General features: G+C 46.4%; 1 protein-coding gene and 1 long non-coding RNA gene across 13 annotated transcripts in view; one reads left to right on the forward strand and one right to left on the reverse strand.

The window, feature by feature from the left end:
- LOC139574532 (dynamin-2) overlaps positions 1 to 24848 on the reverse strand; it is a 39685-nt gene that overhangs the window by 2445 nt on the left and 12392 nt on the right. Inside the window, exons 3-22 of one of the 12 annotated variants that reach the window (XM_071399207.1) lie at positions 20507 to 20580; positions 20078 to 20227; positions 19610 to 19813; positions 19209 to 19307; positions 18969 to 19129; positions 18499 to 18641; positions 18241 to 18376; positions 18000 to 18067; positions 17272 to 17410; positions 14108 to 14194; positions 13604 to 13674; positions 12086 to 12137; positions 10676 to 10702; positions 7545 to 7655; positions 5721 to 5830; positions 5404 to 5518; positions 4687 to 4851; positions 4193 to 4416; positions 3531 to 3773; positions 488 to 3010 (exon numbers count right to left, since the gene is read on the reverse strand). In XM_071399207.1, the coding sequence (XP_071255308.1) occupies positions 2941 to 3010; positions 3531 to 3773; positions 4193 to 4416; positions 4687 to 4851; positions 5404 to 5518; positions 5721 to 5830; positions 7545 to 7655; positions 10676 to 10702; positions 12086 to 12137; positions 13604 to 13674; positions 14108 to 14194; positions 17272 to 17410; positions 18000 to 18067; positions 18241 to 18376; positions 18499 to 18641; positions 18969 to 19129; positions 19209 to 19307; positions 19610 to 19813; positions 20078 to 20227; positions 20507 to 20580 (2449 nt within the window). In that variant the 3' untranslated portion in view covers positions 488 to 2940. Of the gene's footprint in view, positions 1 to 487; positions 3011 to 3530; positions 3774 to 4188; positions 4417 to 4686; positions 4852 to 5403; positions 5519 to 5720; positions 5831 to 7292; positions 7656 to 10675; positions 10703 to 10915; positions 10928 to 12085; positions 12138 to 13603; positions 13675 to 14107; positions 14195 to 16107; positions 16247 to 17271; positions 17411 to 17999; positions 18068 to 18240; positions 18377 to 18498; positions 18642 to 18968; positions 19130 to 19208; positions 19308 to 19609; positions 19814 to 20077; positions 20228 to 20506; positions 20581 to 24848 lie in introns of those variants that run through there. The other 11 variants (XM_071399214.1, XM_071399251.1, XM_071399224.1 and 8 more) reach the window with 11 other exon arrangements.
- Positions 6461 to 7825, forward strand: LOC139574601 (uncharacterized). The gene is made up of 2 exons (XR_011674802.1): positions 6461 to 6728; positions 7199 to 7825. It is a non-coding gene; the product is annotated as an uncharacterized lncRNA (long non-coding RNA).

Raw genomic sequence — 24848 nt, forward strand, 5'->3', positions numbered from 1 at the left:
TACTTCTTCCTGCTTTCTTTAGCTGATGATTCCTCCTATTACCATAGCTTCCTGTTTTCTACAGGCAATGTGATCTATTATGGGCAGCAAGAGACAAATCAAATCAAGTTGATTAGTCCATAAACTTGAACATTTAATTGAAAAACAGTATACTTGTACACCAAGGCCTTCTACAACCCACCACCACTATTCTTACTAACACTACAGCAGAGTATTGAGTTGTAGAGTATGTGCACCTTGCATTCAGAGAAACATCAGGAAGAAAGAAGAATGAATAAGTTATTATTCCAGGAATTCTTGTCCTTCACAACTTTCATCTCAAATCAAAAGGCAGGCAGCCCGTTAGCACAGAAACACCATAGCAACATCCACAGTGAAGGAGGGGGGAGAAGAGAGGAAGGCATACCAGGAGAGAGAACCATGAGTGAGGACAACCAATGAGAGAGGCGAGAGAAGGGGGACCACACAAGGAGACACCAACCACCAGTCTCTTTATTGTACACAACACCTCTTTATTAGCGCTCATGTTCCAAATGGGTTCATTTGTTTATTCAAATCCAGGAAATTACTAGAGGCACTTGACAAGGCTTTGCAAAAACTATAGAAAGATTGATGCAGGTCAGTTCCCCCCACCCACAATATGAAAGATGCAGAGCATGAGTGAGTGGGGGACGACGACATCCATTATGGAGAAAGGCAGTCACCAACATCTTACACTTTACAGATCAGGAGATGGGGTGTAGGGGACAGGCTACAGTGACCGGTACCATCAGTGAACAGGGACACTTTCATAAGAACAGGACGTTTTCGATTCCCTTAAGACTCTTCAACATCAGAGAGTGACAGCATAAATGTAAGGCCAAATCTCTTCCTAGTAGGGGTTCTATACTTGGTCAAGAGATTGAAACCTTTTGGAGCATGGATAGACTCCATTTCCCAGAGGCTTTACTTGGAGTTAGCTGAGATCAGAGTCAGACACCCACTAGCAGCACGGTCACTGTAGACAGACCTGATGGGAAATGTATGGGAAGAAAAGCACATTCTGCCCAGAAAATATGGTTTTAGACAGTTCCTACCAAATTCACCCTCTACCTGTACCACATTTACTCATATAATGGATTTCTGTAAGGGGTACAAGGTATTGGACTGAGCTCTATATAGTTTGGACAGGTTCTCCAGGCAGGATGTGTATGTACACCAGAAAGAGCAACAAAAGTTGAACTCCCACCCCCTGCTCACCCTCAATATTTATCACCAAATCAAAACATCAATGTAGTCCATTTGTCACTCACCCTCCAAACTCCTCCCCATCCCACCCCCAAAATCAATGATCAAATTACCATCAGAGGAATCAAATGATATTCATCAGTACAGAATCCCAGCTTCACTCCTATTTAAACCCTCCCCGTGGCAACAGTTATTGCAACTAGAACCCTGTAGTGGAACTCACTAGCAGAAAGACGTTCAGTCTTCCATAGGGGGAGTAGTAGGCTGCAGGTGCAGTATACAGCTGACATTATTTCTATCAAAACGATACATGACAAATGCCCAGGGTTATAAATAATGAATTAATGTGATCTGGAGATCACAAATCTCAACGTTTCCCTACATCCCAAGCCAAGTCAATATAACGGCTGTGTGTTAGTGCTTCAATTAGTATAACGATTACTACACATTAAAATGTTTGGTTTTCAATGAACACCATTAAACATCATTCTCCATCCATTCTTTTTAAAACTGGAGACATCACCATCTCTGTGTCTGTACTGAGACTGTCCATCAGCTATGTACAACGGTGTTTCCAAGACACCGGGAGGGTCTCTCGTCCATAAAGACAAATGAACATTGAATTGTGACAGGAAGAAGTTTCGGTCCTAAACTGCCGTCTCTACAGCTCTAACCCCCCCCCCCCCCTCCCCTGCAGGAGAACCTACTGTACTCTCCCCTTAACCTGTCCTTGTCCTGAATGGGACTTTGAATGAAGGTTGGTTAAGGCCTCAGTGAGGTTGACTTAAAGTCCTGGGATAATTCTATACTTAAGGAGTGCTTCAAGTGGTCAATCTAGATGACATTTTCTCAACGGTGGCAGGACATTCCAATAATAACGGGCATATTTTATAAGGCTGCTCTCAGCCTCATATGTAGCCCTGCACTGCTAAATTGTCTTTTTATGCCTCCTTTTGCTGTGATTTGAGACTGGTTTTAAAGCTACATACAAGGGGCATTAAAACAGGCAAGTCACTCAAATAAAATAACAAGAAGAAAGTAATCATCAACACCACCGTAGTCGTAATAACAATGACTATTTTCCAGTATGAAATCAAGTTAGAAAAACCACAAAACAATGAACAGGATGTCTGTGTATATTACACAGAGGTGTAGGGTGTAGAGCACGAGGTGAGGACACATCTAAAGATGGAGGGAGGGTAGCCTTTTACGTTTAGAAAGGTTGTGGACTATGCTGCAGTCCACATTTTCAGAGAGGAAATTAACAATTCTGTTACCACAGAAAATAGGTCACTTAGGGGCATGTCACTTCCATGTAACCATCCACATCTGATGCCGTGACTGCACCCTGCTGGTCAAAGGTGAGCGATTAAGTCTTTATGAATCTTTTGATACATATGGTACAATATCCAAAACAGTGTAATTATATCTCTTCTGATTCAAGTGGTTATGGTTCCTTTGCTTCTTTAGAATGTGGAGACCAGAGAGAGCCCACATGTGTAGGAGACTAAGGGAGGGTTAGCAGCTTATATCAGAGAACAGTTTGAGTCGACTACATTAGATAAGTCTGGTTGAAATAGCATATATCAATGTGCATAGATACTGTATAGGGGCCCCCTCCTCCTCCCCTGCTCTCTAGCCCTCCCCTCTGGCCTCAGTACACACATAGTCTCACACACACACAGGTGAGCCTGGCTGGTTCTACTGGGTAGTCTAGTCTAGCAGGGAGGGCTCGGCAGGGCGGATTATGGTGGGCCGGTGAGGAGCGCCAGGGGGTCTTCGGCTGCAGGGAGAGAGAGAGAGAGAGAGAGAGCAAGAACAGGAGGTGAGATACGCTCACGGAGAGACGAGAGAGAGCAATGAAACAAACCCAGAGAGATAGAGCGAGCAGGAGAACAGATGAGAGATTGTGAGACGTGAATGGAGGGAAACACTACCACAGAGAGATAGGGAGAACATAAGAAGAAACAGAGAAAGGGAGTTGAGCACAAAAGAGAGAGGAGTTAAGAGATGGGGTTTATGAAACAGAGAAGATAACCAAGATAGAGGAAAGAGAAAGGAAGAGAAGTGTGTAAAGAAAAGGTTAAAGTAGTAATGTGAAAGGTGGGACTGGGAGGAAACTTAAATCCATCTATTGACGTCAACAGACAGTCAGAGCCAGGTGCTGCAGTTACAGTGATAACCTGGCAATTCAACAATGAATAAAGAGGGTTACACAGGTTAAAATAGTGTTGATGAGGAGACATTATTCCTGTGTGAGGATAAGTAAGTAGGTACTGCTCCCTTCTGAGAGGTGGTCTTACCTGGGCACGCCAGGGGGGATGCGAGCGGGCCGAGAGGGGATCAGTGGGGGGGCACTGAAAGGGTCCTGATGGTTGTTGCTGCCAAAGGCGTTAATGGGCGGCGGGCCCGGGCGAGAGGGGATGGGGGGCCCCCCAAACGCTGGGGAGGGGTTGAGGGGTGGTCCCGGCCTTGGGCCACTCACTGCAGGAGGACGGCTTGGGGGAGGGGCTGCTGCGGCCGGGGGGCGGCGCTGGGGGGTAGGACTGGAGAGAGACGAGAACAGAGACAAAGAGGTGTGGGGAATGGAAAAAGAACAGACAGACAATGAAATATACATTATACAAACACTGCACAACAACAATAAGCTTTGGTCGACTGTACAGTCTCTTACACATGACCCCCTTTAGTTCCCACATGACCCCCTTTAGTTCCCACATGACCCCCTTTAGTTCCCACATGACCCCCTTTAGTTCCCACATGACCCCCTTTAGTTCCCACATGACCCCCTTTAGTTCCCACATGACCCCCTTTAGTTCCCACATGTTAAAATGGATGAAGCAAAACATCTTCCATTACATAAATTTGAGAGAATTTAAGGTACATTCACTCAATCCACATTAACGTCAAAGTCAACAAATTCCTTTTGTATGTGTGAATGTGTACACACACTCTCTCCTCTCACCTGGCCTCCTGCATCCAGCTGTCGTTGACGGGCGGCGGCACGGGGACCGTCACGGTGGTGGTGGTGATGTCACCGATGATGTGCAGTGCCTCCTTGAGGGCGTGGTACATGCGGAGCATCTCGTCGCGGCGCTGCGCCTGGTCAGCTGACTCCTCCATCAGGCTGTTTTGGTCACCTGACGAGTACAGGTAGGCCAGCAGCTCTGAGTGGATGAAGTCCTTAGCCTGGGGAGGAGAGGAGAGGAAGACCATCGACTACGGAGAAACGGTGGTGTCCTACTCCTTTCCCTACTCACATCATACTAGTCTGCATGGAAAGATGGAGTCACTGAATAGTCAATCTTCAGTGATGCTAGAAAACACAAACACCCCGGCGCTTGTGGAAACGCGTCAACACACAGGAACACAAAGCTGGCATACAACCATCTGATGGAATCCCCTGCTATAAGACAGAGCCTGCTAAGTATAGACTGTCTCCAGGCTTTTCTCACTCACGCTGTTGATCATGAGGTGCATGATGGTCTTGGGCATGAGGTCCCTGATGGACTTGTTGACGATGCCGATGTAGGAGTCCACCAGGTTACGGATGGTCTCCACCTGCCTCTCCAGCTGGGGGTCCATGGAGAAGGTTTCTGAAGGGGCCGTATCCTCAGTGTCCACCTGAGGAACACAGAGAGAGACGTTACCTCTGAGTGAGGACACATGACCGGTCCAAACAGGTCCTTTGAATTGAGGCCACACGTACCTGTTCTCTGAGTGTTGAGGTCAATACACTATAGCTAATACTACTGCATGCCATTGGGATACATTTGCGGTAGATGTATGCCATTGTGAATCATACATCCAATCGCTCTGATATTAGTACCTCATAATCTCCCTTGAATCATGAATTGGCGTGCATGAGAAGAAAGAAACAAGCAGTAGGACAATCATCAGTGACGTCATCAAGAAGTATAGTTGCATGCCTAGTGTTCATCAAATACTGACAAAGGCTGTCACCACAACACATGTGTTCGTTTGACCTCTGCTTCTGCTAACATTCAAACTTCAAGGGTCGGTTTACAAGACACAGATGAAGCCTAGTCCTGGACTACAAAACCCTTTCAATGGAGAATCTCCGTTGAGCATGTCCTTAAGTCTGTCCAGGACTAGGTTTCATCTGTGCCCGGGAAAGCGACCCAAAGACTATTTGGGTGAGTTTGGGTTCAGTACCTGGTCCTTCTCAGGGTAGACCCCAGCCCTCAGGAAGGAGGCTTTCCAACTGTCCACGTCCTCCTGGGTGTCACAGGCCAGCTCAATCTGACGCAGGTCCTTATACACATTCCTGCTTGATGGATGGCAAAACACAAACACAATCAGGGTGGGTGTAAATTCTATTTAATTTCAGTCAATTCACTAAGTGAATTTCCCTCAATGCTTCTCGATGAAAATTTTGTAACATTTAAAATGTCAGTTTACTTCCTGATTCACTGAATTGAAATGACAGACTTGTGTGGAACAGGACCCACATACACATCCATTTCCCTGACCTGGATTCAGTGTTGAAGACGCCAAATACGTGTTTGGTGGACATGAAGCCTTTCTCCACATCCCTCAGCTTGAGGTTATCTAGGGGAAGCATGTACTTCTTCTCTTTCTCCTAAAACACAGAGAGGGGGGACGGGGACCTGAACTCATAGCAATAACATCTTGAGAAACAAATCCTTGAAGCCATTAAAAACACTAAAGTACACAAATAAGAGGGAGCCATTAAGAAACTTCATGGGTAACTTTGAAAAACAGTGGAATACAACACTAGGCTTCTCCACCAATGAGCAGACAGTGGAATGCATTTCCTCTGTATAAGACCCAGACCACCAGGCTGGTGAGAAGAGAGGGAGAGAGGAGGAGCATGAGGGAGAGATGGGGGGGAGGGATGCCAGCTTTGCACTGTTGAGGAGAAGCATCTGGAAGCGTTTATGTCTGCACTAACACAGAGAGCCACTCAGTCCCAACAGTTACACCACTCTAAGCCAATGTCCTCGTCTCACACACACACACACACACACACACACAAACACACAGAAACACAAATATATAACCACACACATGAAAACATACAAACACCCATGTGCTTGTGCAAATGCAAACACGTAAACACATAGATGCATGAAAGTGGCATACAACCACAAACCAAGACAAACATACACCCCCACCCCACCCACCCCCCCAACCCGCCCCCAGTAACCCAGTACGATTTCCTGCAAATTCCAAAGGCAGATCCCTGCTGGAACATTTCAACCCGCCTGCCACGTCAGTTTGCTTCCACCATCCTCCCTCGCTCCTCTTTCTCTTCTGCACTTTCTCCTTCTCTCGCTCTTTCCGCCACAGAGGACTGGTAGAAACTGAACGGTACCAGTTGTTTTGAGGCGTAGTCAGACTGACGGGTTAAAGGTTTGTCTTTAGCTCTGGTCAGCGATATCTTTTGAAGCTCTTTTTGTTTCGCTGAGAGAGGGGACATCTTTGCCAAGGCCTGGGCTGCTCTGACCGAACTAATGGTAAGTTTAAAAGTAAGAACATATTTCTAAATGCATCCGTCTGTAAATGTTTAACTTTCCTAGGATGATCCCTAGTGCTTTCTGATCCCTAGTGCTTTTGGTTTATTTCTTTAATATTATTTCAACTTTGTTCCAGTAAAACATCATAAAATATGTATTATCGACATGCCATTTCCATATATTTTACAGCCTTTGAAATGGCCTACAGAGCATTTGAAATCTGACTGTAGAGAGTAGTGTGTGGTCACACAGAGTGGGCAAACACTTTTCTGTTTTGTTAATGTGCACTAAGTTGATCAAATTCTATAAAAAAAAAAGTTGTAAGCTCAACATCTCTCCATTACATCAACATACTAAATTATTCAATACAGTTATATATTTGGACCTCATTCTGAGTTTGGTTGCTTTCTTTATCAGAGGAATGTTTACTCTCCCTCCATCTCTCCCCCCCACCTCTGTCCTGTCCCTAGGGCAGTGACCTGCAGCCGGAGCGACCCCGCGGGCCTTCCCCCCTCCTCACCCCCCCGCCTGCCCAGTGTTCAGACTACCTGTTCATCAGGCTGAAGCTGAACAGTAGTCTGCACATTGGTTAGGCTGGGCCGGGACACACACACACTCAGGACACATCTAACCACCAGCCAGCAGGGGCTCTGGTGAGAGGCTCTGGCCGGATCTGATTCTCCACCATGACAATGAGAGGGAGGAGGGAGCATGCAATGCAGATCATATATCAGCCCATGGAGTAGTAGCAGAATCTTTCTGGCAGTTTGTATTGTATTATTTAGTGTTGTACTTATCCCAGTGTTAGACACTCACCTCCTCATCCTTGTACCAGGATAGTGACTCTGCAGTCAGGATGAACCAGTACTCCTTGGAGCCTCCCTTCATGATGCTGATGTTGATGGTGAGCCAGCCTTTGCGGATCACCTGTTAGGGGAGATAGGGGTGGGGGAACAGGGGAGCGAGGGGTGGTGGGGGACAAGGTATACCAGGAGGATGGAGGGAAAACACGTCATTAAAGTACTCATGATTTACCTCCTGGAGATCTTGTGATATGACTAACTTAACTGACCAATAAAACCTTACCTGGGTACTCAGTGTGAGTTTTGGTTGATCCTGTCTTACCAATATAAGCACTAAGATGTTCTACATACTCTAAATTTACTCTTCTATTCTGAGTATAAAGATTTACAATTTAAACAATGTTTCTGAACATGAACCCTGATGTACAGTAAGCATACAAAAGTATCATTCAGAAAGGATGACTAACTGAAGGGGTGGAGATTTAAACAGGAAACCTCAAACAAACCTTAATAACCTCAATACTAACTAATATGGGTCATCCAGACCAAATGGGACCCACATAGGGTCAGGGATCAAGGGTCGGCGGTGGTATGTTAGAGTGAGCGGGTCAGTAAAAGCTTGCCTATACACAGTTAGCCAAAACAGACTAGGGTTAGTGGGTTAACTGGGCAGAGTCGTCAGACATACACTCCAGTGTAGGGCACTGTAGGAGGCTAAACACCTATCTAAGGAACAGGAGATAAAAAGAGATGGAGGCAAGAGAAGGTGGGCCAGACTGTGGGAGAGGAATACAGCGATATGCAGAGACAGTGGAGACGGGTAGATTGAGCCACAGCTCACGGAGCGGACGGGTAGATAGAGAGGGGTGAAAAAAATAAAAGGAGGATTTAAGGAAGGGAGAGGGAGGGAGGAAAGAGAGATGAGTCAGGGTTGAGAGGTTCTTTCTGTAGACAGTTGTTGTCAAGTTGTATTAGAGCAGGGGTCTTCAACCTTTTCATGCCCAGGGATGCCCTCGCAGACAAACCGACAACGCAGGGAACCCCATCCTAAGTTAGCAAACATTGTTTTCACGACTTGTCTTATCAGGTGAATGATAATGTCAAGCAGAAGTAATAACATAAATGAATAGAGTTTTTCATTATTTTGACCTCGCCACATTATAACTGGAAGAGGAAGTGTAAACTAACAGCCTATTCGCTAGAAAAGGTAACTCCAAACACATTTTCGCTAAGAACAACTGTTTAGCGCTGGTTAAACAAAGGTTAGCCATGTCTGGCCAAAAATGTATGTCCAAGTCAACAAAGCTTTGCAGCAGCCAGCAGCACTTGCCACAGTGGAAGTCTATTCACAGGTGCTGTTTCAAAGCCTATGTCAGATACACCAGTGAGTGTAATTATCTTTAATGAGTGTAATCTGTTCAATATTAGGAGTTGAAAAATAAAGTTGATATCAGAAAGATACTCTTATTTTCCACAGCATGTAATTCAACATTTGCTTATTCTGTTGCTAGCGATGGTCATAAAAACCTTTAAATAAAGATCACTTTTTTTGGGACCCCCTGCAGTACCTCGTTGGATACCTAGGGGGCTGCTGACCCCTGGTTGTAGTACCCCTGTATTAGAGTAATGCTCTCATTGTTAGTGCCATTACAAAGAACCATCAGGGGCGGCAGATATCAAGCTTGGACAAGGATGCTGTCAAGTTATGCCGATAAGACAGAGAGAACATCAACCTCCCTCTCCCTCTCCTGTGTCTTAAAGACTGGTTGGGGTTTATGACGGGGGGGGGGGGTGTGATTAGTAGGAAAGTAGCAAAAGTAGCTAACATAGGAGTTAGCTAAATTCTCAGTTTGCCTTGGCGAGGAATTGCCTTACACCCTCTGTAATGAGAACGTTTTTGTTTTCTTTTCAAACCTGGCTGGCAGTCAGTGGTCAGTGTCGTAAGTGTTGAAGGTGAGAGACAGACAAGAGGAGTGTGAGGTGACAGAATAGGGATAGTGAGATGCTTTTAATGCCATGACACTTCTTACCTCACTGTCTAAACAGAAGCCCTGACATACAGGATAGGTCAGTGATGACAAAGAAAGACATTTAGCCTGTTCCATCTTCAGCTACATCTAATGTTCAGGTTATTATCACTCTAGAAAAGTTAGGCCACTTGATGGCATCATTGCCTCAATTCCTGTCAAAAGCTTCCCTACATTGAAATCACTAATTTCTAAAGTAAACACATTATTTTAGGTCTTCTAACAGCTGGTAAATCAAACATTGATACATTAGATGTATGGATATATACACATTCCAAATCATTATTAAACCCAATTTATATTACTTCAAAATCATATTTGATCAGAGTTATTTTAAGTAAATTCTAATCATTGATTGAATCATGACACCCCCCCATGCCCTTCTACCCTCTACTGCCACCATCTGGTCCCTGATTGGAATGACAGTCACGGGTCCCACACAGAATGGTTTGTGGACAGTTGTGAGGTGTGTTACTAACATATTGTTATAGTGATGATTGGAATATTGAGTTGTGGAAAGTTGACATGCCACAGTAAGCTAAAGAGAGAAAACATCAAGAGGAGATTTCAATGACACCAAAAGGATGAAAATGTGAACATCTAGTGTATGATTGTTGGTGATTCATGTCTCCTCCCCCCATCCCTGGAATGTTCAGGACCCTTCGACAGCAAGGCAAACTGTGGCGGTCACTAGTTAAACCCCTGGACAGGGCAGCATGGGTAAGGACCAAAAGCAGGAGAACTGACACCAGCCACTCTCACATCCTCCCAACTCTTCCATAGTCTTTCACAGGGAATCATGACATTACACTTCAGTGTGGTTCAAGAACGTGACAATTTTTTTTTTACAATTCTGCCTGTGCTTGGACAGAACTGGTTTCAATAGGTTTGAGAGTAAAAAGTAAAATGTTAGAATATTACTATCTACTTGTCCAATTAAAGACAATTGCTTTCTTGTTAAGTGAAACCAATAATTATTGAGCATAACCCGGATGTTATTGAGAAAGCCGTTACCGATTACGGGTAAGGGTAAAGCCGATGAGAATTACATCTCTACGATACGATTCTAATTGATCTCCGGTTTGCCATAAGTCTTGAGACTTTGAGACTCTACTACCTTCTCCTGCTCGCCCTCTCTCAGTCCCTGTGGAGTAGGGAAGATATGACGAGAAAAAACAGCTCATCATTTTGAAGAGGAGTTCTGTACAAAGAAGTAACCTGGAACAAGTTGTCATAACACCAATTCCCATAACCCCCCATTCTTTCCTAAGTGTCAGATGTCTGGCCTCAGTTATCCTGCTCTGGTGACCCCTGCTGACTCCTAACAGGGTGTGGCTTGGATCTGTGGGGTACTTACCAGAATCTCACCCTGCAGGGATGGGGGGGGTTGGGGAGTGGTTAGGGCAAAAAATGGCAGGATAAATCATAGACCGGGGAAAAAGGGGGAAGCAAGCAAGCCAGGGAGGGAGGGAGATGGGGGAGTGGGAAAATAGGCAAGGGGAGGTGTGGGGGGGGGGACATTTGAAATGGTAGAATGAAAGGTTTGAAGGTGAGAGACAGAAATGGAAGGAATCCATGAGACAACCGGAGAGATGGAGAGAAAGGTTGAGGGATAGAAAGAAAGATGGAAGGAGAGAAAAGATGGAGACAGAGAAAGATGAGAGAGAGGGAGCAAGAGAACAAGAGTTACATGCGATTAGATTTCCTTCAAGTACCACACATCGGTTATTTGATATTGGTTGCTTCATTGAGCGAAGCTGGGTCCCATGCACAATCTGAATTACAATACAAAAAGTGCTTGGGTTAGTTGAAAAACAATTCTATGATTGTTGCTTTGCTGTTGGGTATCATGCCTTGGTTGTGTTATAGTGCTGTGCAAATAGTGATAAGGTAGTGATAGTTGTAGTAGAAACATAGCTGTTCATTTCCTATGCAGGGAAGCAGGGAGGGCTTGAATGACTCTAGTCTAGGGCAACTCTCCCCTCGCTGAAATTCAGTGTTAGAAGGTATTTCTATAGGATGTAATGTATATCCTATAAAATATGTACCCTTACTAGGTTTCCAGGAACCTGAGAAGTGCACTCTATAAGTGTTGATGACATTGAAGCTGACATAACATAGTCACATGATTTCAGGTATTTAGATATCACATCAATAAAGCAGAGACTTCAAAACACTTTTAGAACTGTTTGGATAACACAGGAAGAGAGGTGCCAGGTTTATAACACAGTGCCCAAGGAGTAAAATTAACATCTGACTTAAAGACAGGATGGTACTTGGCCATGATTTGCAGGGGTTATCTTGAAGCTACTTATACTTACGTAAATAAGTGCTGTTAGGTTGTAAGTGTCAGGTTACTAGTAGTTGAGTCTATTCATTGGTAGCATAAGGTCAGAGGTCAGGTATGTTACAACATGTAAATATGATAGAGGGGGAAGTGTCAGTCTGGGGAAGCTTAATCTGGGGGTTGATCAGATTGGGAGGGCTGGGTAAGTAAGAGGGTGGGAGGAGGAGGGACCAAGTGTACCTGGTTTGGAATGGCCCTCTTCTTGTTCTGATGTGTATTTCTCTGCTGGGCACTGTTAGAAAAGGACAGGTTCAGAAGGAAAAAAAACAAATTCAAAATCACAACCAGCATCAACAATGTTTGGGTAATAATGTGTATTGATCAATCAAATCGTTTTACAGCTATCAAACCTGTCCTACAATTCAAGTTATCAAACATAGTCGTGGGAACAGTGGGAGTGGGGTCTGGGGGAACAGGCGGAGAGGAAGAGGGACACCCGATTCGTGACAGCCCACCTGTTGTTGCCGTACCCTGGTGGGCTACCATCATCGTGCCTTCTGAAGTCAAGACTGAAAGTGACGCCACGAGAGACAAGTTACCACCCCTACCTACCTGAAACACTTCTCATCAATCCATCAACCCATTCTCCATGCGGATGATTGGAAAGGAACCCGCACGCCATTCAGACCCACAAAGGACAATGCTATGTTACGTAATCAGATGCATACCTCAGGCAGAGGGAAGAGACCATAGAAACAGAAGTCATTATATTTCTATGGAAGAGACTTTCAACTCAGCTAGCTACATGCTGTGCATCCTATAGTAATTGCTACACTGGAGACAGTGTAGAGGGCAGAGGTCAACACATGTCAAGCTCTGGCAGGACATCCAGTATGAGTGGCTAGGGCTGGCCGATTAGCAAGATGCAGGAACTCAGGATTCCAAAACACCATGTTATTAGTAATAACCAATGCAGTCAACAGATAAAAACTCCAATCTAACTCACTCAGGTCAATCCCTAAGCACACAACAGATAAGTGTCCTTGAAAATTCAAAACGGTTCCAGAGAGACAGAGTCAGAAAGGGAGGGTGCACAAACTAGCATGCTTGATTCAGCTCATTAGAGGCAGAACTAACCGTGACGGACCATGCAGCAACGATCTAGCTCTAGACCTTGTCTGACCCCTAGCTTCCCCTAGAGCGTATTCTACGGTGCTCTAACCACGTTCATTGATCTGCCTTCATGGTGGATCAATCAGACTGACTGAGTCACAGCTGGTTTACAGCATGTAGATCAAGGATCCACAGATACAGCCCCTTGTTAGGCTCAGTAATACTGATAAAAGTAGCGTTAATTGTGGTTTGTAGCGACAGCGGTCTCTGTGAGTGTCTTTGGGGGTTGTGATAAAGTGGCCAAACAGCGATTGAGGTATTGATTGTTTCAAGTCTATAGGGAATGGCACTTACTGTAGGAATAACTATCAAGCACAGGCAGTCAGACACACAAGCTTATGGGACTCTACCAGATCTATCTTCAGCAGAGTTCAGTTCAGTCCATGCCCAGTTCAGCAAACAGTACACATCTGACTTTGGGCAGTATTGAGTTAGTCTGGTGCCCAGGACTACATCACAACCACACCTTCAGCTGAGAGCTGGGGCACGAGCATTAGGGAGAGATGGGGAAAGGTAGGGGAGCTTGGGTAAAGGGTGAGGTGTATTAGGGTGGTGGGGGGGGGGGGGGGGTAGTAGGATTCATACTTGGCGAAGCCTATAAAGTCCTCGTGGTTGGTGTTGATGTAGGACAGCTCAATGTCAATCAGCAGCATCACCTAGAATGAAGAAAGAGCTTCACTATGACAATAGAGTTCATTTTACATCACATTTACATTCATTTAGTCGTTGAACAGACGTAATTTACAATCCGCGCATCAACAACCACTTAGCACAATCAAGCAAAGCCAGTCCTTATACAGAAAAGACAAGTGCAAGAAAGGCAAGTACAAACAATTGATTTCAAATGGAGAAATATATATTTCTTAAATAATATTTATAATATTTCTTAAAAATCTCCTGTTGGGAGTGTTTCTCTGTCAGTGGTCAGGTCCTGCATTAAAAAAGCATCTCAGAGTAGGAGTGCTGATCTAGGATCAGGTCCCCCTGACCATATCATCTAATTCATTATGATCTAAAAGGCTGAACTGATGCTACGTCAGCAATCCTACCCAGAGACTCCTTGTAAAAACAGGCCCTAAATGCACTGACCTGGTCCTTGGTCTTGCCCTCTCTCTCTCTGACGTAGGTGGTGACGATCCTCTCGGTCTCCTCTCTCAGCCGGGGGTAGGAACCCAGCTGCAAGGTAACACAAAACAACTGCAACACTGACCATATAGACAAAGAGAATCACTAGCATACACTAACACTCTGGCATGACTATCCATGCTGACCTACCTTCCATTTACATATACAACAGACAGGAGGTGAAGCGCATACACTGAGTGGACAAAACATTAAGAACACCTGCTCTTTCCATAACATAGACTGACCAGGTGAATCCAGGTGAAAGCTATGATACCTTATTGATGTCACCTTAAAGTTAAATCCACTTCAATCAGTGTAGATGAGGAGAGGAAACAGGTTCAAGGATTTTTAAGCGTCGATACGATTGAGACACAGATTGTGTATGTGTGCCATTCAGAGGGTGAATAGACAAGACAAAATATTTAAGTGCCCTTGAACAGGTTATGGTAGTAGGTGCCAGGCGCACCAGTTTGTGTGTCAAGAACTGCAACGCTGCTGTGTTTTTCACGCTCAACAGTTTCTTGTGTGTATCAAGAATGGTCCACCACCCAAAGGACATCCAGCCAACTTGACACAACTGTGGGATGCATTGGAGTCAACATGGGCCAGCATCCCTGTGGAATGCTTTCGACACCTTGTCCATGTCCAGGCGAATTGAGGCTGTTCTGAGGGCAAAATGGGGTGCAACTCAATATTAGGAAGGTGTTCTTAATGTTTCTTACACTCAGTGTGCAGGAAAGGGGAAGGACATAGTATGATTACTATATTCACTGCTGAATGCCTGACTACCACACACACACACACACTCACTCCTTAATGGGCATGCACACAGGATGAATGTCTGTGATCTATGGCATAAGGGCAGCGCTTTCAGCCTCAGCTGGGAATGACCATGATGGACACCATGAGGACTGATGTCATGATGATTAGCTCTAGTTGACTGGAGTAGAAACATTTAGGAAATTAGATCATTCAACGTAAAAAAAAGAAAGTAAGTTAACTTACAGTTGACACTATTGTTTTCCTGTGACAGTAAACAATCATTCCAAGCTGACGGTGATTGCTGATATTATTTCATGTTAGTGAAGAACAGATCAGGAGAATGAAGAAGAGGGTGAAGGACAGAGTGAAGGGCGATCCTTTCTTCAGCTGAACTAATACCAGAGGTAGTGACAGTGAAAGGGATGGACTGTGGTGGGTCTTTGAAATGCAATTCCCCCCTCCATCCACAAGATGGCATGGTTGTTGAGCAGCACTGTTGCTATGGCAACCCCCGGCACAGCGCGCCAGCAGATATGTATATTGTTTCCCTCACGTTGTATTTCCATCCGGTTAGGCAGACAGAATAATGTCAATGGTGCAGTGCTGGGTCAGTGAGGGAGCACAGCCCTATAGCCCTGGAGCTCTGCAGGACATGTAAACATAGCTCTGGAGATCTGGGCTCTGATGTTCTGATAGACAGAGGTCTGGGTCTTGAGGAGGAGGGGAGATGGGGATGGAGGTGGCAGATGGAGGGTGGAGGCAGATGGGGAATCAGTCTGAATGTGCTCAAATCAAACAGGGCACGGGTGAGGAGAGGCTGCTGAAAGGAAGTTAAGACGCGCTGCTTAACATTCGGACGTGATTTGCAAGTCAATGCTTGATCGGACACGTGTGGCTTGGACAAAAGGAGAGGATGTGCGTGGCGAGGGAGGGATACACACACAATCCAGGCACTGAGGAGAGATGGCGTGGGGGATGATTTCATTAGGATAGGTTGCTGATTGGAGAGCGGTGGAGGAGAGGTGGCGTGGGGGATGATTTCATTAGGATAGGTTGCTGATTGGAGAGCGGTGGAGGAGAGGTGCGAGGGGAACAGGGACGGGCATTCAATCACAGATGAGAGAATACGCTCCGGAACACTCTCTCTCTCTTCCTTCTTTCCCCCCCTCTTTCCTGTGAGGGGTGAGTCTGCTCTTGGTTACCTTGACGGAACACTTCATGACGAGCGCGGTCAGCTCGGACACCACCAGATCCACACATTTCAGGCTGGGCTCTTTCAGTTTGAGGATCTGCTTTTTGACTATGGCCTCGAAGGCCAGGTCAGGGGTGAACAAGCCCGTTCTGAGGGGGTACGGGGGAGTGGGGGAGCGTAGTGTAGGGGGGCAGCATAGAGAGAGAGAGGGATAGACAGAGAAATAACAACAGAGGCGAGAGAGAGAGAAATACAGGAAAGAAAGAAAAACAAGAAGATTCTTAGTTTAGTTAGTTATCTGTCAAACTAGAAATCTGGTCTCTAGAAATACAAGTAAAGCAAGAAGATAAGGACAAGCCGCAGGCGTTCACATCCTCTTCTCTTGACAGGGCAGTTCTTCTCAAACTAGGTATATAATATAGATATGTGGGCACATATTCAACTCACAGTTCCCACATAACTAACACCCTAGCTATGTCAGTCCTAAGTGTGTATCATTCTTAGACAGATGAGACCTGCAGCTTGTCCATGTGAGACCAGTGATGCTCGGGGAATGGCCATCCCCAACCATCCCGTCTCCACGACGACGACACCACAACCGTCACAAAACACGACAGCGGCACCTGGCACACAGGCTAGCTGTGGCTGGCTGAGGGGGGAGTCAAACTGTCCCCATATCTGCACCATCCAGTCCTCTGGACATACACCACACTACATCTACACTATGCAAGTGTGTATAGCGTGTTTTTATTTTATTTATTTAACCTTATTTAACAAATTCTTATTTACAATGACGGCCTACACCAGCCAAACCCGGACGACGCTGGGCCAATTGTGCGCCGCCCTATGGGACTCCCAATCACGGCCGGTTGTGATACAGCCTGGATTTGAACTGAGATGCAGTGCCTTAGACCGCTGCGCCACTCAGGAGCCCCCGAGTGGTTACACAGTAGACGTTCTGATTAGGGCCAGGAGTTTTTATTTACTAACTAACTATATGACCTGACTGGAAAATCTCTGGGCCCTAGTTGTACTATCTAAAGGGTCATAGAGGCCATGGATGGACAGCTGTTGTGGAGCAGAGTGGGTCAGTGTTGTGCCCCCCTCAGCGTCGCCCCCTTGTGGCCAGGCTGGGTCGAGACAGGACGGGAGTCTGGACACCAGGCTGCAGTACCTTGTTGGTGCACTGCCTGACTGTGTTGATGAGCTCCTGAATGACAAGGTCGATACATTTGATACAGGGCTCTTTCAGCTTAATGATCTGCTTTTTCACAATGGCCTCAAACGCCAGGTCGGGAGTGAACAGGCCCGTTCTGAGGACGCACAAAGACACAGACAGGGGGAAGACAGAGATAAGGGACAAAAAAAAAAAAACAGAGAGGTAGGACGACAGAGAAGTTATTGTCCAGAGAGATAACAGACAAACAGACAAAAGCAGATCGACGAGTCAGTCCAGACAATGAGAACAGTACATATAAAAAAAATCAAATAAAAGATAATAAAACAGACATTCACAGACAGACAGAAATAAGGAAGAGAGAGCAGAGCCAAGGTTATCAGCATACAAACACGAAACAGCACACAAATCAGTGATTGATGTATGCACAAGGAAATAGGAAGGAAGATATGACAGACAAATAGAGGTGGAGAAGAAGGAGTGGGGGAAGATTACATGGTTTAGATTTCACATTGAACAACCACCATTTGAGTGTATGATAGGCCGTTCTGTGGGAGAGTGATCTGTGGGCATTTTAGGCTAATTGCTCTGTGATTGCTAAGCATGCTGTGTCAGTTTTACATGAAAGGAGGAAACAGAGAGGGTTGACAGTGAAGAGGAAGGAGCTGAACACAGTGGTGGTGGTGTGTGAAGACACAGGACGGCCCCTCCTCTCCTCCACTTGCCTGACACCATGGACATTCTTGATGGCATGACTGATCTCCCTCCTCAACTCCTTCTCATCAAACACAATCTGACAGAGAAAAGAGAGAAGAACAAACAATAGAAAAACTGTTCATCCATTCTGCACTCCAAAATTCACACTTCCAAACAAGTCTACCAACTGTGGTCAAAACAGTCAAGCAGGCAGATGAACTTCTCTTGTAGAAATATTGTGACAGTGAGTATTGAGACCGCAGCGCTCACCTTGACCAGCTCGAAGGGGAAGCGCTCGTGGAAGATCCGGTTAATTTTGGCACCGCCCGACAGCTCCGCTGTGTCCACCTGGTCCCCAGAGCCCTCGATACGCTTCTCAAAGTCCACCCCAAACTGCTGCACCATCCTGGGGAGAAAGACAGAGAGTCAGGGTCAACTCTGGAGCTACTCATTATGGTGGTGTGTGTGTGTGTGTGTGTGTAGGTGTGTGTGTGTGTGTGTAGGTGTGTGAGCGTGTCCTCTACTCACTGCAGCAGGGCCTTGGTCTTGCGTGTGGGGTCGTCGGGACGGAAGTTCTTGTACTCCTCCACCTCTTTCTCCAGGGAGAGCACCTGGCTCTGCAGCTTACTGCGCAGCCCAGGCAGAGTGTCCCTGATGTGGTTGGTCAGTTGCTGAGGAGAGAGAGAGGGACACCATGAGTGAGGGAGGAGAGGAGGGAGGAGAAATGGAAGGGACAGAATGAGCGAGAAGGAGAAATGGAAGGGATAGAATGAGCGAGAAGGAGAAATGGAAGGGATAGAATGAGTGAGGAGAATAGGAGGGGAGAGAATGTATAGTGAATGAAAGATCAAGTGAGTTTCAAGGAACATTATAGCCTGGTTTAAGATCTGTTGGTGCCGTCTCTCAGACTTCACAAGAAAGCAAAAAAACTGATCTGGAAGTCAGACTAGAACATCAGTGTAGAATAACAGAAAGGTGAACGTTGAGTAATCTCTCACCTGGTTTAGTTGTTTCTGCAGGTGTGGGGTGCCCATGCGCTCGGCCATGTGTCTGTAGCCCGGGTGAGACAGGAAGAACTTCCTCTCAGCAGCCAGCGCAGCGCGGATGTCCTTCCTGCCGTCTATGTCCTTCTGACTGCGGTTCACCACGCCGATATAACCTGGAGAGAGAGCGCACACTTATTCCTCTGCAGTCAATGAGGTGTGTGTGTGTGTGTGTGTGTGTGTGTCTCCCCTCACCTCGACGCAGAGGTAGCAGTTTGTTCTCCAGGATGTCTTTAGCATCCGTCCCTTCGTCCATCAGGTCCAGCTTTGTGATCACGCCAATAGTGCGCAGACCTGAACAGACCCAAACAGTCTTCATCTCATCATATTAATCCTGACTACTGCCTGTCCACCATCCACCCAGCCTTCCATTCCTCATCTCCTTCAATTCAACACAATTGTTCAGTAGGAAAAACAATGGGGGAAAATAGATCAATTAGCGTTTGTTATTGGACAAGTCCAGGTACTGCGTCAATGTTTCAGTCTATTTGGTGCACCAAATGAACACCACCCAGAAATCAAGTACCCATCCTCATCCTTTGGTCCTGGGAGTTCCAATAGAGAACCAGTACAGCAGCACTAGGCTAGTCCCTTACCCTGTGGGTCCACCTCCTTGGCAATCTTGAGGGCGTCTGAGTTGGCCAGGTCCTGGTTGGCGGGGGTGACGGCCAGGATGAGGCAGCTCTCCTTGGTGATGAACTGCAGCAGCATGTCCCTGATCTGGTGCTCTATGTCCAGCGGCTGGTCCCCCACTGCCACCTTAGTCATCCCCGGCAGGTCGATCAGAGTCAGGTTTAGCACTGAGGGCGAGATGGACGGGGAGAGAGGGAGGGCGAGATGGAGGGAGAAGGTTATCACTGTTGCCATGTAGACTGCCTGATGTGTGTGTTACATTGTGTATACATGTCCTTGTATGGCATGGCGAAGGTAGTTTCTTTGAGAGGTTGATACATGAATGCAAGTGTTTGCTGCGCTTTTATGTGTGCGTACGCATGTGTCCAACTGAACGTGTGCATACATATGTTAAAATTACCCCCAAATGAATAACTGTTGGTGAGCATTACCGTTAGGGGAGTAGACCCGGAGGTTGATGGGGATGGGGGAGATGCCCTTGTTGGAGCCTGTGATCCTGTCTGTCTCCGCCTCGATCTCCGCCCGGACCTCCTCAAAGTCCACAAACTTCCTCCCTTTACAGTGTAGGAACTCTGCATACTCTACAGACACGACACAGAGAGAGAGAGCGAGCGAGAGAGAGCGCGAGACACAAAGAGAGAGAGAGAGACAGACACACAGCGAGCGAGACAGACACACAGCGAGACACAGCGAGCGAGCGAGGCACAGATAGAGAGGCACAGATAGAGGCACAGATAGAGAGAGAGAGAGAAGAAAGTCTTTACCAGGCACCAGACAGTGTTGCTGAGTGGAGGAGGCAGGTCCATGGCAGCAGCAATGAGGACAGACAAGGCCATGGTTGTATGAGAATTCAGACTCACCGGCTTTGTTAAAGCACAGCTGCAGGATCAGAGGTCTACGGGTGACAATGCCTGATCCTCGAGGAAGAAAATCCCTGAGAGAGACAGAAAGAAATGAAAGAAGAGGAAAAATGTATTAAGTGAGGGAGAGAAAAAGAGACCAAGAAAGTGAGGGGGCGAGCCCCAGACAGACAGAAAAAACAGAAAGTCAAATTACTCAGTACACTAAAAGGTCCATCCTGTGCGAAATAGATGAGCACGGGGAAATGTAACACTTCATGACCCGTCTGTCAACAAATTAGAAGTGACAAAGTAATTTGGTCTCATGATGCCCCTGAAGATCAATTCATTTGCTCAGCCACTTTGTTGCCATGGTTACACAGATTTGGGTAATGTGGCGATTTAGAACGATGCACTCAGTCACTCGTGGTCTCACAGCACGATGGAACAGGGGAGAGCCTCTTGATGAGGAAGCAAGGCGAGGCGCATACTTTCAGTTGAATATTTCAAGTGATTGTGTGTGTTGCAAGCTGGCTGTGTTAATATGTAAGATATCGCCTAAGATAAGATTACGTCCACAGTAGCCATGATACTTGACATTGAACTGAAGTATATGTAATACATTCACTTATCTGTCAATTAAGATAATTCATTAGTCCTAGCCAGTCCACATCGAACACAGATAAACAAAAAACGTCCCTTTTCAGGACCCTGTCTTTCAAAGATATTTCGTAAAAATCCAAATAACTTCACAGATCTTCATTGTAAAGGGTTTAAACACTGTTTCCCATGCTTGTTCAATGAACCATAAACAATTAATGAACATGCACCTATGGAATGGTCGTTAAGACAAAGAGCTTACAGACTTTAGTCAATTAAGGTCACAGTTATGAAAACTTAGGACAATAAAGAGGCCTTTCTACTGACTCTGAAAAACACCAAAACGGTCCCTGCTCATCTGCGTGAACGTGCCTTAGGCATGCTACAAGGAGGCATGAGGACTGCAGATGTGGCCAGGGCAATAAATTGCAATGCCCGTACTGTGAGACGCCTAAAATGCACTACAGGGAGACAGGACAGACAGCTGATCGTCCTCGCAGTGGCAGACCACGTGTAACAACACCTGCACAGGATCGGTACATCCGAACATCACACCTGCGGGACAGGTACAGGATGGCAACAACAACTGCCCGAGTTACACCAGGAATGTACAATCCCTCCATCAGTGCTCAGACTGTCCGCAATAGGCTGAGAGAGGCTGGACTGAGGGCTTGTAGGCCTGCTGTAAGGCAGGCCCTCACCAGACATCACTGGCAACGTCGTCGCCTATGGGCACAAATCCACCGTCGCTGGACCAGACAGGACTGGCAAAAAAGTGCTCTTCACTGACGAGTCGCGGTTTGTCTCACCAGGGGTGTTGGTCGGATTCGCGTTTATCGTCGAAGGAATGAGCATTACACCGAGGCCTGTGCTCTGGAGTGGGATTGATTTGGAGGTGGAGGGTCCGTCATGGTCTAAGGCGGTGTGTCACAGCATCATCGGACTGAGCTTGTTGTCATTGCAGGCTATCTCTCAATGCTGTGCGTTACAGGGAAGATATCCTCCTCCCTCATGTGGTACCCCTCATGCAGGCTCATGCTGACATGACCTTCCAGCATGACAATGCCACCAGCCATACTGCTCATTCTGTGCGTGATTTCCTGCAAGGCAGGAATGTCAGTGTTCTGCCATGGCCAGCGAAGAGCCCGGATCTCAATCCTATTGAGTATATCTAGGACCTGTTGGATCGGAGGGTGAGGGCTAGGGCCATTCCCCCCAGAAATGTCCGGGAACTTGCAGGTGACTTGGTGGAAGAGTGGGGTAACATCTCACAGCAAGAACTGGCAAATCTGGTGCAGTCCATGAGGAGGAGATGCACTGCAGTACTTAATGCAGCTGGTGGCCACACCAGATACTGACTTACTTTTGATTTTGACCCACCCCCCCTTAGTTCAGGGACACATTATTACATTTCTGTTAGTCACATAATTAATCACACCATTTCTGTTAGTCTGTGGAACTTGTTCAGTTTATGTCTCAGTTGTTGAATCTTGTTATGTTCATACAAATATTTACACGTTAAGTTTGCTGAAAATAAACGCAGTTGACAGTGAGAGGACGTTTCTTTATTTCTCTGAGTTTATTTGAACTTTAGTCTGACAGAAACATGGGCCTACAGTGCAGACTAGCCTGACCATGTGTAACTGTGAATAGAGTTGCCTATTGTTGTTTCTTTCTTGTGTATATTATGTCTGTTTCCCTCTTAAAGTGACAGATCATCACCAGGCACCAGTCAGGACCATTACTAACCCAACAGCCCAATTGAGTCATCTCTCAGAGGGGAACCCATACCCCACAACCACCACACCCTGCCTCTCCCCAGGACTCTCCCACTCTGGGCTGGGGCCCTGCTTGCTGTAGCATCTAGCCTGACTTTGGGGCTCCTGAGTGGCGCAGCGGTTTAAGGCACTGCATCTCAGTGCTAGAGGAGTCACTACAGACCCTGGTTCGTTTCCAGGCTGTATCACAACCGGACGTGATTGCGAGTCCCATAGGGCGGCGCACAATCGTCCCAGCGTCGTCCGGGTTAGGGTTTGGTCGGGGTAGGCCGTCATTGTAAATAAGAATTTGTTCTTCATGGACTTGCCTAGTTAAATAAAAGGTTAAATAAAATAAATAAAATGTGCAACAGAAAACTCCCTACATCTGGTGGTAATAATGCTGAACTCTGGGCCTGGTACAGCACAGTCCAACAAACCTACCTCCTCCTCCTCTTTCTAACCCAACATCTAATGCCACATGCAGAGAGACGCCTGAGGGAATGGAGATGGAGTCAGTCTGCTTTAGACTAGAAGCTATGTGTCACACACAGGACAATCAGGATGGAGTCATACTGTTGACTATTACAGAGGCACTCACACTATAGACTAGACGTGTTGAACAGTGGGAACATTCTGGATGGCCTTAGTTCAGCACTAATGTTGTGTGCTGCAGATCATGTAGAGTGCTTTGTTTGTCATAGAGAAAGCCTGCCTAACTGGGAGAGTGGGATGCCAGTATAGAAAAGCTCTGGCAGGGGGTGAGAGAGAAAGGGAGAGGTGGAGAGAGAGGGAGGAAAAAGGGAGATGGTGCGTGAGGGAATAAGGAGAAAGGGAATAGGGGAGAGGTGGAGGGGGAAATGGGGCATGAGGGAAAGGGAGAGGTGGAGATGGAAAGGGAGAGGTGGAGATGGAAATGGGAGATGGGGCATGAGGGAATAGGGGAGAGAGGGAATAGGGGAGCGGGAATAGGGGAGAGAGGGAGAGGGAAATGGGAGAGCAAGAGCTGGACTAGCCTCAGTGGAGTGGACACAGAGAGCAGACTGAGGACGTGTTGAGAGAGGGAGCTGAGGAGCAGAGGGCTGACCTCCAAGTGTTAATGTATTACACTAGTTATACATCACCACCACTTTCACTGGACCCCACCTCCTCTCCCATCACACACACTTCATCAGTTCAACTGGACAAAGACGGACACACAGCCACATGATCACAGTATCACACAGATAGTCCGAGACACGGCCAGAACAAGATACTTCTGTGAGTACATGCACTTTGTGCACAGAAGAAATACATGACCTAACACACACACACACCATATCCACAAAGATATACAGCCATAAAAGCCCCCACTAGAAGGGAAGAGAGGACATGTGGGTGCATGTCCATTATTGATGTGCTGTAAATGATAGAGGAGGTGAACAGATTGTGTATCATTCTATGCATTATGAATAGGCCAAGCAAAGACCAGCAGCCTCTGAGCCTCCCTCCTTCAATGCCGCAGAAAATAGATATAATGAAAGAGAAGGGTCAGACAGAACCAACATTGAACACTCCCCTGCCTCTGATCTGACTCTCACTACCAGGGATTCCACAGCCATCAGGGTTGGGGTGAATTCCATCTAAATTCAAGATCAGGGTTTGAATAGGATCCCTATGGAATAAATCTACTGACAGAAATGGAATTGTTCCCAACTTCAACCAACCCTGACTGTTATACTGAGGCTGGAAGCAGCCCGGCATGGTCTGGTTCAGAGAAGCCTATGTACTGTAGTAGACTGGATGACAGTAATAGACTGTGTGCCTAGCCTATTTAATATGCTCAGCTCTGCAGCAGACTACTTGACTGTTGTAGACTGTGTCCCTGGATTACTGTGTAGACTGTGTCCCTGGATGACTGTAGTCGACTGTGTAGTAGATGTGTTCTAGACTGTGTCCCTGGATGACTGAGTAGACTGTGTAGTAGATGTGTTATAGACTGTGTCCCTGGATGACTGTAGTAGACT

Source organism: Salvelinus alpinus, chromosome 1 (assembly GCF_045679555.1).
Source record: "Salvelinus alpinus chromosome 1, SLU_Salpinus.1, whole genome shotgun sequence".
NCBI classification, from domain to species: domain Eukaryota; kingdom Metazoa; phylum Chordata; class Actinopteri; order Salmoniformes; family Salmonidae; genus Salvelinus; species Salvelinus alpinus.